Source organism: Aulonocara stuartgranti, assembly GCF_965226115.1.
Source record: "Aulonocara stuartgranti genome assembly, chromosome: 13".
NCBI classification, from domain to species: domain Eukaryota; kingdom Metazoa; phylum Chordata; class Actinopteri; order Cichliformes; family Cichlidae; genus Aulonocara; species Aulonocara stuartgranti.
In genome coordinates this window covers 28644449-28656908 of record NC_138949.1, presented here as the reverse complement: position 1 = coordinate 28656908, position 12460 = coordinate 28644449, and the positions used below count along the sequence as shown (strand labels likewise).

The 12460-nt window shown below is 38.5% G+C and overlaps 1 protein-coding gene across 3 annotated transcripts in view; it reads left to right on the top strand.

Annotated features, from left to right (window-relative positions):
* The window catches only part of cdh11 (cadherin 11, type 2, OB-cadherin (osteoblast)), a 284093-nt gene extending 271904 nt beyond the window's left edge, over nt 1-12189 (top strand). For all 3 annotated transcript variants that reach the window (XM_082558377.1, XM_082558378.1, XM_082558376.1), the window contains 8 exons: nt 1206-1319; nt 1437-1576; nt 2013-2149; nt 3988-4109; nt 4250-4367; nt 7392-7643; nt 9153-9304; nt 9611-12189. In XM_082558377.1, the coding sequence (XP_082414503.1) occupies nt 1206-1319; nt 1437-1576; nt 2013-2149; nt 3988-4109; nt 4250-4367; nt 7392-7643; nt 9153-9304; nt 9611-9976 (1401 nt within the window). In that variant the 3' untranslated portion in view covers nt 9977-12189. The remainder of the gene's footprint in view (nt 1-1205; nt 1320-1436; nt 1577-2012; nt 2150-3987; nt 4110-4249; nt 4368-7391; nt 7644-9152; nt 9305-9610) is intronic.
* The last annotated feature ends 271 nt before the right edge of the window (nt 12190-12460 follow it).

Here is a 12460-nt window from a genome sequence, read left to right as displayed (position 1 = left end):
CAGCTGGAAAAATAGTAGCGAGGGAAAGTGGTTATTATCTGGGTTTATAATATAGCAATGATACCCAGAAGAGTGTTACTACTATGATTATGGCTACGACGGGGCTGCAGATGAAGTCACAGCAAAGTGCTGTTGGCAACACACGAATCCTCGTAATAATAGCAGCAAAAACCTCTTGGGTATCACAGCTTTTATACAATGCTTGCCAACACATTTGTTGACTCCAAAGTTTCCCCTGCAGTAGCATATAGCCTGTACATCAGAAAAGGAGTCAGTAGGATGGAGAGGAAAATTCATTAGATGCATACCATGAGGCTGACTGTTTGGATGAGGGTCATGGCTTTATAATTGATGTGCTAATTATTTAATGACTGAATGGAAATGTGATGAGAGGAAAATGTACGCTTTGGACATTGAGCATAATACCTCAAAGCACACACTCAAATCAATTCAAAATCGAAGCTATTAAAAGTGAGTGGGTTTTCTACCAATACTCAGTAAGTGAGCTGAAGCTGAGTTCAATAAGAGCGTATTAAATCTAAGGGTTTTACATCGGCTTGCCAGTGGTATTGTAAATCAATGACAGTGACTTTAAATGGTAAAGTAAGGCTTAATTTACCTCTCTCTATCTGAAGGATGGATATTTAGATGATATTATTATAGATAAAATAATCTAACTGTCACCTGCCTGCTGTTCTTTTGGTCTTAGATTGAAGCTTCATCTCCTGCTTTCCATTCCCTTTATCATGTGGTGTCCCAAAATCCCAAACCTAATCCCAGCTCATTAAAGGCAGACAGGTATTGTTTTCATCTGGCGATAAAAAAAAAAAAAAAGCCAGGAAAGAAACAACCCAATGATTCATTCTGGTCCCAAAATAATCATATCATATGCTATATCATGGATAACAAACCATCTGGAAATTAAAGTTGGTATTTGGATTACTTTTACTTTTGTTGGTCCGTGATAGTTGTAGTACTGCAACTAACGTGTCTGCTGTTATTCGTGCAGCAACAGCTCCCCCTATCACAAGGCCTTAAAAGTGCACAGTGCGCACATACGCTTCACAAAGCAAATGATGTAATGTGTGTTTTCCTGCAGATAAAACTAATTAAAAGACAAAAAAAGAAAAGAAGGTTTCAAGTGTTTACAGTTAAAAACAGGAGGGGGCTGTTTTAATAGCTTCTATTTCCTTTCCTTTTCTCAGATGGTGGACTTTGAGACAAAAAGGTCATACACTCTGAAGGTGGAAGGATCCAACCCTCACATTGACCCCCAGTTCCTTGCCTGGGGCCCTTACAAAGATGAAGCCACAATAAAGGTACAGATAAAAACAACAAATATATGACACGAGTTTGAGACTTAAAAAAAAAAAAAAAGACAAATATCAGAGAAACTCCCTTACAGGTTGTTGCTTATTGTGTGTTTATGCTCGTAGATATCAGTGGAGGATGCAGATGAGCCTCCTGTCTTTATAGCTTCAAGTTACACTTTTGAGGTCGAGGAGAATGCCCCTCCAGGCACTCCGGTGGGGCGAGTTCATGCTAAGGACACTGATGTTGCCAACAATCCTGTCAGGTAACAGAGATGTTCACGCTATAAAAACACACAAACACGTTAATTAAGACAGGCTTGTGGCAGTGAAAGAAACTGCCTTTTCACTGTGGAACATCACAAAAATAAAACAAAAACTTTCAGCCTTCATTCAGCCACACTGAGCAAACAATATGACTCACATCAGCCTAACATCATATGATGTTAGGCTGTAGAATATTTTATTTAATATTATCTATTAAAGATGTTTTCAACAGAGCAAGGATGCAAAATAAGACAAAGGCATAACAAGACTCATTTTGTAAAAATGGATTTAGACTATTAGACTCTCAAAATAGTACAAAACGAAAACACTGCATGCTATATGTATTTCGTATTGTAGTATATATGTATTTTGTTTTTAATCTATTAGTTCGTATGTGTAATGCCGATAACTCATGAGTCCTAACTTTCTGTATAGGTACATGATCCCTCGGTACACAGATGTAGAGCAGTTCTTCAGTATAAACGCAGAAGATGGCATGATAACCACAACAAAACCACTGGACAGAGAAACACAGCCCTGGCATAATATATCTGTGTCAGCTACAGAGATTGGTATGTATGCACTCTGAAATACAAGACAACTGGGACTGATTCTGATGTGTGGTAAATGAGTCCCTATAGATCTGTTAAATATGGCCTACACAGACACACTTCTATTTATCATTATATGCATAGCAAAAGTTAATATATATACAGTTTGGACTCATAGACCCTTATGATACAATTGAATGTGAAGTGAAACAACACCTAAGTGCAAATTTTATTTTATTTTCAGCCATTCTGGGAGTTAATGAGCTTCTCCCTGTGTTTGAACTTAGCCTTTGTGTCATTTCTGTTACTGAAACCACACACGCTGATGTAGTATGAGAAGAAAAAGTCAAACAAGAACAAACAGATGGAAAATTCCCAGATAGCCACCAGGCTGTACATTTGCTGGCATCCGAAGCCCGGGCTGTCGTCCTGTGGTGCTGGATACACTCCATGACATCTTATGTACAGACTTTAAGTGGATTCAAGCTGCGGGCTGTAATTTTTTTCTCCTCTTGGTGGGACTAAAGTTAACCCTTTTGCTATGTTTGTCAGCAGCAAAAAGCCTAAATCTTGATGAACTAATTACATGTCTGGAATCAGAGGGGGTGAACTGACTTCACGCTTTACAGCTGAGACTTAGTGGTATCATTCTGATAAGTGTACCCATCTATAACTCAGTGGAATGTGTCTAATGTTAGTGTATGCAACTAGCCAGAAATGAAAACTAAGATCTGCTACACTGAGCTGGCTTTTGATAAATGTTAATTGTATAAGGGGGCAAAGAACAAGTAGAGAAAAAAGGCAACAACAAGACTTTAACTATTATTATTATACCTAAACTGTTTTCCTTAATTTTAATTGTTTTTTTTAAATGAGCTTATTTTTTAAGTTTACTTTACATGAAAATTAGAATTTTGGTGAAAACTCCACAGAAATGAAAAGAGAAGTAAATACAGTTAAAGCACCGCTATAACTTTTAATTATGAGCTCCACCCTAACAGTCTACTGTAGTGCATACGTGGGGAAGAAACAGGGGAGATGCCAGTCAACCCACAGGCCCTCTGGAGCTTTCCCTCCCTGGCTTTATCCCCAACAACCCTCCCTCAAGCCACAGAGGCCCCACCCTGGTATTCTGTGGTTGGGGCTCAAACTAGCAGAGTGCTGCGTGGTTTCCCTGTGGTGTGCTAGACGCCAGACGGACAGATGGAAACGGACTTGCCGCCCACAATGCTAGGACCATTGCAGGCTATGCTAACCACATACAGACCCTGGGAAGCTAAATAAATGCCTAGTAATGACAGGGTAGTGGAAAATCACACTGACTAAAATTGCAAATATGCAAGGCAGTACAGCACTGAAATGGATGGGTTTTCTTTTTTAAAGATGAAAAGCAAGAAAAGTGCACTCCATCTTTCTGAGTTAATATTCTGGATGTTGTATTTTTTGTGTCTATTTTGGCTGTTTAGACATCATTCTGTCTGCATCACTTTTTTTTTTCTTCATTTAATCTTCAGCAGGCATAACTTGACATTTCTGGGAGCTGCAACTAAATGAGTGCCATTCTGTTTGAGTGTATTTTTTTTTATGTCTCAGAAACTCGTCTATAATTTTTGCAAATCAAAATAATAAATAGCTGGCTGAGTGGCTGACTGATTGACAGGCAATTTAGATGAAAAATATTCACAGTCTTTCCATTCACTCGATGCCAAATGCGGATTACAATACAGACACACAGACAATCACAAATAATTCACATAAAAATGACATTGTGGCTTTAATAACTTTAACACTGCTTCGAATTTTTATATGGAGCAAAATACTGATGATTTTGCACTGCACTGTGTGTACTATACATGCAGGGGGCCATCACCAAGACACCAAAGTGCGGGTTAACATCAAAGTGAAAGATGTTAATGACAACCCTCCAGAGTTCGCGACCAACAATGAGGTCCTCATGTGTGAAACTGTCGCACCGGGAAAGGTGAGGCTTTCTGTGTGAGATGATAAATTTTTTTTAAAATGCACGTGTTTGGTGGGATGATGGTGAAGCTAAATGTATCCAGAAACAGTATTTACATTCATTTGTTTCCTTCCAATTGCATTTTAATTTGTTTGTATTAGGTCATCGAAACATTGAGCGCAGTGGACAAGGATGAGATGGCTTACAGGCAACACTTCACATTCAACCTTGCTCCAGAAGTTGCTCATAACCATAACTTTTCCCTCAAAGACAACAGAGGTAGATGACCTTTAAAATATTTTCTCCATCCCTTCCAATTCTTCGCTTCCCCCCCCGCTTTTTGATTGTTTCCCCTTTCTCTTTCCATTCTTTTCTTTAGCCAGTCTAACCGTTTCTTCATCTGCTGTCTCCTTCTCGCTCTCTCTCCCCCTTTCACTCAGATTAGATCAAAGCATAACCAGATGGAGGCTTACAGTACCTTGTAGAAATCAGCAGGTGCTCTGAATTTCACACGCACATGAATGCACACATGTCCTGCGGGCTGTATTAATTGCAGTGGGGTCTCTGTCCGTCTGTACATACATCTTTGGGGGCCAGCTGATTGAATTAAGTTTTGTTAGTTCTGGGAGCAAGATGAAAAAAAAGGAAAAGAGAACGAGGTAATCCGGAGAACACTACTATAGATTTAAGCCACATGATACTGAAAAAAAAGCTTGTTTCAATAAACTGCAATATGGAAAATACAGGTATTTTAGGTGGATGAGTAAAATTACATTTTAAGAATAAATCACTCCAAAATAATTGGAGAGACTATAGTACATATGTAAAGACCTTTATTTAATCCCATAACAACCTTTATTACATTAAACACTGGAGAAGTTCAAGTGTTTCTTCAGTTCAATTCAATTCATAAAGCACCAAATCACAACAGCAGCCACTGGAGGTGCTTTATAGAAGTAAGGTAAGGTAGGAGACCCTAGAATAATACAGAAAACTCCAACCATCACATGGCCCCCTGTGAGCAAGCACTTGAAGACAATGGGAAGGAAAAACGTATTTTTAACAGGAAGAACAACAGGCAGAACCAGGCTCAGAGAGGAGCAGCCATCTGCTTTGACATGTTGAGGGTCATGGAAGGAAGACAGGTCAAAAAGAAAAACACGCTGTGAAAGAGACTGATAATAACTATTAATTTAATGCAGAGTGGTGTATAAACACATATTTATGAAAAGGGTGAGTGGACAAGAAACACTGAGTGCAACCAAGAGAGAATTCAGGGTCACCTGATCCAGCCTTAACTATATACTTTATCAAAAAGAAAAGTTTTAACACTAATCTTGAAAGTAGAGTCTCCCAAATCCAGACTGCAAGCTGATTCCACAGAAGTGGAACCTGAAATATCAAGGTTCTGCCTTCCATTCTACTTTGAAATATCTCAGGAACCACAAGTAAACCAGAAGTTTATTTTTCATTTGAGGTATCCGTCTCATTTCCTCAGGAAAGGGGCTGTTTCTTCCATCAGCACTGCTCTATGTAGTAGTACATAGAATTCCACTGTAAGGTGGAGGCTCACCGCAGACCTGTAATGTGTAGCCTTTAATCAGCCTCCTCACTGAATAGAGTAGGGGTGGGATGCACAAACGGACCCACTCTGAATGGCTGTGGGAAAGCAGAAAGAGTGGAGAAGAGAGAGGACAGGCGAAATGCACCCCGTGCATTTCTTGCATTCTCAAACTAACCGAGCCCGAGTCCAATCTAAACTCACCTCACAGACCCATACATTTCTTTTCAACTAAATGTTCCTTTTCTGTGATTTTTTCCTGTTCTTCACTCATTTCGCCAGCTGCACAGAGAAATCAAGAGTCGTAGCATGCGTTTTAGTTTTCCTTCCTTTTCACTGCTGAAATTACATATTGACCAGCCCTATTATTTATAGAAGAAGATGTGAAATACTGAAGTACAAAGCAATAACAAGTGGAAATGTGATATGTGTTGAACTAAGATTTATATTATCAGAAGTCTAGGTGTGTTCTTAAAATGAGCAGCTTGAAATGTGTGCGATTTCTATCATTGAAGAACACTGCAAAAGGGTGACCTTTTCAGTACCACACGGTAACAGAAACGCAGACAGACAGAAAAGAGTCCAGAGCCTCTCAGAGGACTGAGAAGCACGCACCTGCACACTGCATCACACATACAACTTTCAGACAGTGGCTGTGTTGGCAGGAGGCAACAAATGACATCAGTAACAGAAAGATGTTTCTATCGGGGAGTGGGGTTTGGAGTAACTTTCATAGCTTTTGGCTAGAAGTTATGAACCTTTTTTTTAATCTTCCTTTTCTTTTTCCTGTAATGTACTGGAAGTGACATGTAACATGTTTTTTTGCATGACTCAAAGATTTTATATTGTAAATCTACAGTAAAGCTTACAGTGAGTCACCATTTGACTTCTTTGTAAACTCTCTGGAAATGTTAAGAGATTTCACGGAAGTATAATTCTTAGATTGTCGTTACACCTGATCACACGTAAAGAACAACTGGGAAGCATGAAAAGAGAAAAAAAATGATGAATTTAGGAACAATCTGCATAACCTGTAGGTTTTTAGGAAACACAAAGCAAGATGGAAAAATAAAGGTGGATTATTAAAAATGACATGCAGTGATAAAAAAAAAATAGAACAGAGCTTGAAAAAAATTGCTGTCTGTCCTAAATTTTGTAGGTTTTAGGGTTAAATTCATACTAAATTTAACCTCCAAGAGGAGATCTGTCTGCATTTTATACCTTATTATTATACATCAGTAGTTTGTACATTTTTAACCTGTATGGCTTTGTTATGTATTTTAATATACAAGTTAGACACTGTTTTTCCTGCGATATAGCCTCTGAAATGCCTCATATTGTGTAATCCTCTGTTGGTAATAAAATATAAATGCGAAAGAATGGCATGGGAGGGATGGGAAAAAAGGCAGACAAAAGAGGGTACAAAGGCAGAGCCAGCAAGTTGGTGTCGTAACAGCAATAACTGGTCTTTGATTACTTTTGAACTGATGAATGGACCCACTATTAAATATAAATCTAATGTCATCAAAGTCACACCTCATTGGCTGCTGTGTTAGGGCAGCAATAGTTGTGTGTGTGGACAATGCTAAAGAAGAAAAATGTGTGCAAAGGTGGATTATGTGAGTTTTTGCACATAAAAGCCAAAACATTCAGCAGCATGTGTTTTTTATAGTCCTTTGGAAGTTGAACAACCTTCCATCATTTCATCACATTCACCACCTTATTTCTCTCTCCATCTACAGACAGCACAGCCAGTATTTATGTGCTCCGTAAAGGATTCAGTCGTCTCACCCAGGATGTTTACTACCTTCCCATCGAGATAAACGACAACGGTATTCCCGCTATGAGCAGCACCAACACCCTGACCATCAGAGTCTGCTCCTGTGACAGCAAAGACACAATTCTGTCTTGTAATGTGGAGCCCTACGTCCTTCCTGCTGGTCTTAGCACTGGAGCCCTGATAGCTATACTGGCTTGTATTGTCATTCTGCTTGGTAAGGAACAAAATTCTTAATTCTTGAGGGGGGATTACTAAAATATATGACATTTATTCATTCCTGGATCAAATTTTAGGGAGGCCACTCTAAAATTGCATAGGGTGTGTTTATAGACTGAGCCATTTAACTGCAAACCTTTCTAGTAATACCAAAAAGGTTGACATTTACTTTACACTGAGGTGAAACATCAGCAATTGACTCAGGCCGCCTCCTATTTTTGACTCCTCATTCAAACTGTGCTGCATCGTTTGATCTTCTTAAGAGTAGAGGTCAAGGAATCACTTATGTATAAGCACTTACAGAATCACTCTCATACCCCATCCATGCATAATCACTTAGTGTGGGTTCGCACATTGTACTTGGAAATGTTGCAATAGCAGGGCTTGACATTTACTTTCATCTCCAAGGACCACAGGTGCCCCACACTGAAAAATTTGGGAGTACATGAAGAACTTTAGTAGTGCAGTAAAAAATAAAAATGTATCCATTAAAGTAAGATCAATTATTCACAGCCAAATTATTAAATTAATTTGAACTGTTTTTAATATGTAACTATTTATATAAAAAGAAACAGTACAAAAAATATTAACATTTGACTTTTAATGTTTTTTAGCCTTTTCCAGAGGTTTCTGGAGAGTTTAGGAGGCAAAGCCACAGGGATGCGTTTGTAGGGTTTTTTCATAGTCAGGGTGTACCTATTAGGTGGATGGAAGAGCTTGAAAGTACCACTTTTGTCAGTGTTTAAGCCTGCTGAAAAGGTAGTTTGGTAAAGGCTTTTTTTTAGCCGCTAAGGTTTTGATTGTGCTTACAAGTAACAAGCGCAGCAACTAAAAAAAAAAAAAAAAAAAAAAAAGAACAGTATCTTTCACTTCAATTGGTCTCCATTGCCGCCTCTTTGCTGCCTACTGTATGTGTCAGACAGAAAAGCTGCAGCTCAATCATAAGAGAGCAGCGATAGTCGCTGTTGTATTGTTATCCTTTATGCGCAGGATATATATATATATATATATATATATATATATATACACATATACATACACACACTGTCTGCTTGGGTTGAAATTTTTTTTATTACAACACACATGCACACAAGACAGTTCTTTAGAGTACACACACACACACACACACACACACACACACACACACAGAAACACATCTATTTTTAGCCTTATATCTCATCATAAATATGCTTTCAAAACAGAAAATCTTTCACAAGCCATTAGCTGATTCTTCAACCTTAATTTACACTGCATTTTACACAGAGTACAACACATTTGAAAACCTTTGACGAGTTTGACATGTTGATGACAATTTAGAATTAAAATGGCATGCGTGTATAACATAATACAATAATGATATGAATTAAAATGTCCAAGGTGCAACCTCCCACAGTGCACACTAATTATCCACGATTAACTTGTCTACTACCTGTAATCATGAAGGTTTTTGTAAAATGTTTTTTAAATGGAAATATAAACCCTTGCATTTTTGTTTTCTATTTGGCAGCAATAGTAGTGTTGTTTGTTGCACTGAGGCGTCAGAAGAAAGAGCCACTGATAGTTTTCGAGGAGGAAGACATCCGGGAGAATATTATCACTTATGATGACGAGGGAGGCGGTGAGGAGGACACAGAGGCTTTCGACATTGCCACACTGCAGGTAAGGGTGAGAGGACGAGTGGCAATAACCATCTTGGTATTAAAGATAAAAGTCTATGGGGAAAAGAGGAAATTGAGGGTCTGCTGCTTCAGCCTCAGGCAGGTCAAAAGCAATCTGTGACTGTCAGTTTCTGCTTATGCATATAAACATTACACTAAAAACCTACAAGTACTTAAGGTGGAATATTAACCAGATTTATCTGCCAGCAGATAAATACAATTCTTACGTTTGTTCATTCTCTGCAATATACATCTGTAAGCTTATAATTGACGGTAGTGTCCTTTCTCTCTTTCTCTGACTTTTCAGAACCCAGATGGTGCCAACGGTTTCCTGCCAAGAAAGGATATCAAACCAGAACTTCAGTATCCTATCAGGCCCGGCATTGGCCGTCCTGCAGCCAACAGCGTTGATGTGGATGACTTCATCAAGACTCGAATTGCAGAAGCTGACAGTGACCCGACTGCACCTCCTTACGACTCCATTCAGATCTACGGCTATGAAGGCAGAGGATCATTGGCCGGGTCATTGAGTTCCCTCGAGTCTGTCACAACAGAGTCCGACTTGGATTATGACTATCTGCAGAGTTGGGGGCCGAGGTTTAAGAAGCTGGCAGATTTGTACGGGACCAAAGATTGCTCCATTAATGATGCTGATGATGGTGAAGACTCTTAACAGTGGTCTCACTGAGTGGACGCCTCCCCGATTTCTGATTTCTTGATTCCATGAGGATTTGTTAACTGAGGGTTAACACTCCCCAGTTCCCAACTGTTACCAACTACCAACTGATCAGTTCATGCCAATTAGTCAACAAACGTTAACAGCTCCCCCTTCCATGGCAACGCTCCAGTCCTCCAAAATGATTTGTCAATGGACACATTGTGAACACCTGGACATGAAACACTCCCGGTTTTCCCAAATCTTCCTTGTCCTTTCTGTGTCTCTTTCCCTCCTTCTATTTCTACAGACTTGAACATTGCAGGGCTTGGAGATTTGCTATGTCAGCAATTTGTCTGTTTGGGAGTAATTTGATGGAAAAAATGTTGCTGTATGGTCAAAATGACTTGCTTTTAGCAAAATGTTTAGTTTATTAGAGGTTCTATATACTTTTGTGGACTGGATTCACATTCTTCTTTTATGGTTGTTGAGGGAAATTTTATTCCCTTGAAAGGTTTCTGCGTGGAGTACATCCCCTTTGTTGATCTCTCAAAGACAAAGAGGAAGGGAGAGAAATAAATTAAAGGAAGAGCTTGTTTGGATTCCAGCAACTGCCTGATGTTATTAAATAGAAATAAAATGTACAGATGTGTTAGTAGGGTCAAAAATCAAATGGAATGATTTTGCCGACGTGTCGTGTGTGCCGAATTCAGCAGGTACTGTCGTTTTGATGGCATGACCGACTCTGGGTTGTTGATACTGTGAAGATGCTCACAGCATCTTCACAGTATGGTGGCCTTATAATAAATAAACAACAACTCCAGGGGTAAAAACACAACAAGAGTAAGGAGTAAGAGAATGCTATCTTCAGTAGCTACACAAAGACAAAGGAACACACAAGGACTGAAAATGCTACACAGATACAATTTTTCTACTCTCAAAAAGAGACAGACTCAACAAGGATTCAATTTTCAAACTGTGGATGATTCTTTGTTTTCATTCTTCACTGCAGAGAAGACCTGAAAAGAAAAAGCTGCCCTTCTCCATGCCCTCGCCCTGTGTCCCCATTCCTCACGACAACAATCACTCCCCATACCGAGTCTACCAACGAATGATCACTTCCTCATTTGGAGTCCACTGATGATGATCAGTCACAATGAGTACAAACCTGTGAGCTCTAAAAATCGCCTTAAACTTAATAGACACTCTTGCAACGCAGTGCATTCTCTTTTTTTTTTCTCCTTTTGTTTCTTTTTGTAACTTGAGACGTATATTCAGAAAGCAAACTATTCTCCATGTTAGGTGTGTACAGAGCAACGTGCTGACGTGATATATCACTTTGAGGATCCAACCTGCGCCCCGCACAGTCTTTAGATGGGATGTACTGAGTCTGCCAGCACAGTAAATGTAGATTGGTAAAATGTGCATTGTGTCTTTTTCCAGTACCGTGCACGGCATGTTGGCGGCAACATCTGTTGTATCAACATGTGTTGCTATATAGAGATAACAACACTGGAAAATAACATAAGTATGTTTTCAGAACCACATTTGCTGAGGCTGAAACCAAAACATCCTTTTTAAATGTGTAGGTTCTTGGTCAATCTCTTTTTTTAATGTTATTATATTATTATGATTATTATTGTTGTTTTCTATTCTTATTGTTATCATTATTATAACTGTTCTTTTACTGGCTGCAGCTACATGGGAAGAAATTTTGGTTTAACTCTTTGCAGCTCAGATTTACTATCTGTACAGTTGCCTAAACGTGGAGAGACTACACGGTATTCTAGTCTCATTTTTAGGCGGCCGTAAGAAATGTACTGCTTAAAGTTAAACAGACTTGGTTTATGCCTGTGTCCATACAACCTCTCATTTCTTTCATTTTTGTTTCTCTTTTCATTGTTTGGCATTTCTTTGTTCTTTCTCCCTGTTCAAGAGGAAAACTAGCAATCTGTGTTTGTTGCAGTGAGAGAACGCCTCGTTTTTATTCTCTGTCAAGTTTTATGGTACCAATTTGTACAATTTTAAAAGTTCTTATTTTAGTATACATGCAGAATATTCCAGTATTACAACAAAAACGTGTTAAGAAGATAAAGATTAAAAAAAAATGTTACAGCATCACACTTATATTTTCTGAACATTGTACTGTTGCTTTACTATGTGCTTCAATCTCCGAAGCAAAAAAAAAGAAAAAAAAAACCTTTGAAATAAATGCTCTTTTTATAAAATGATACTGGACTGTGTTTGGGAGTCAACTTTGTGTTCACTTTGGAAACTGCAGTCCTTTCTTTTTTTTTTAAATTAGGAACATGTAGTCTTCTAAATATGTATATATAAAAACAAAATCACATTTTATGTTTGGACCCACTCAGTTTGAGTCAAATGCACAAAACTCATTATTTCTATGCTTAAAAGAAAATAAATGAAGTCATAATTGTAAGCTACTCATCATATTAAAAACATATCTTCAGACCAACTTCAGTTCTATTTCAGTAAAATCCT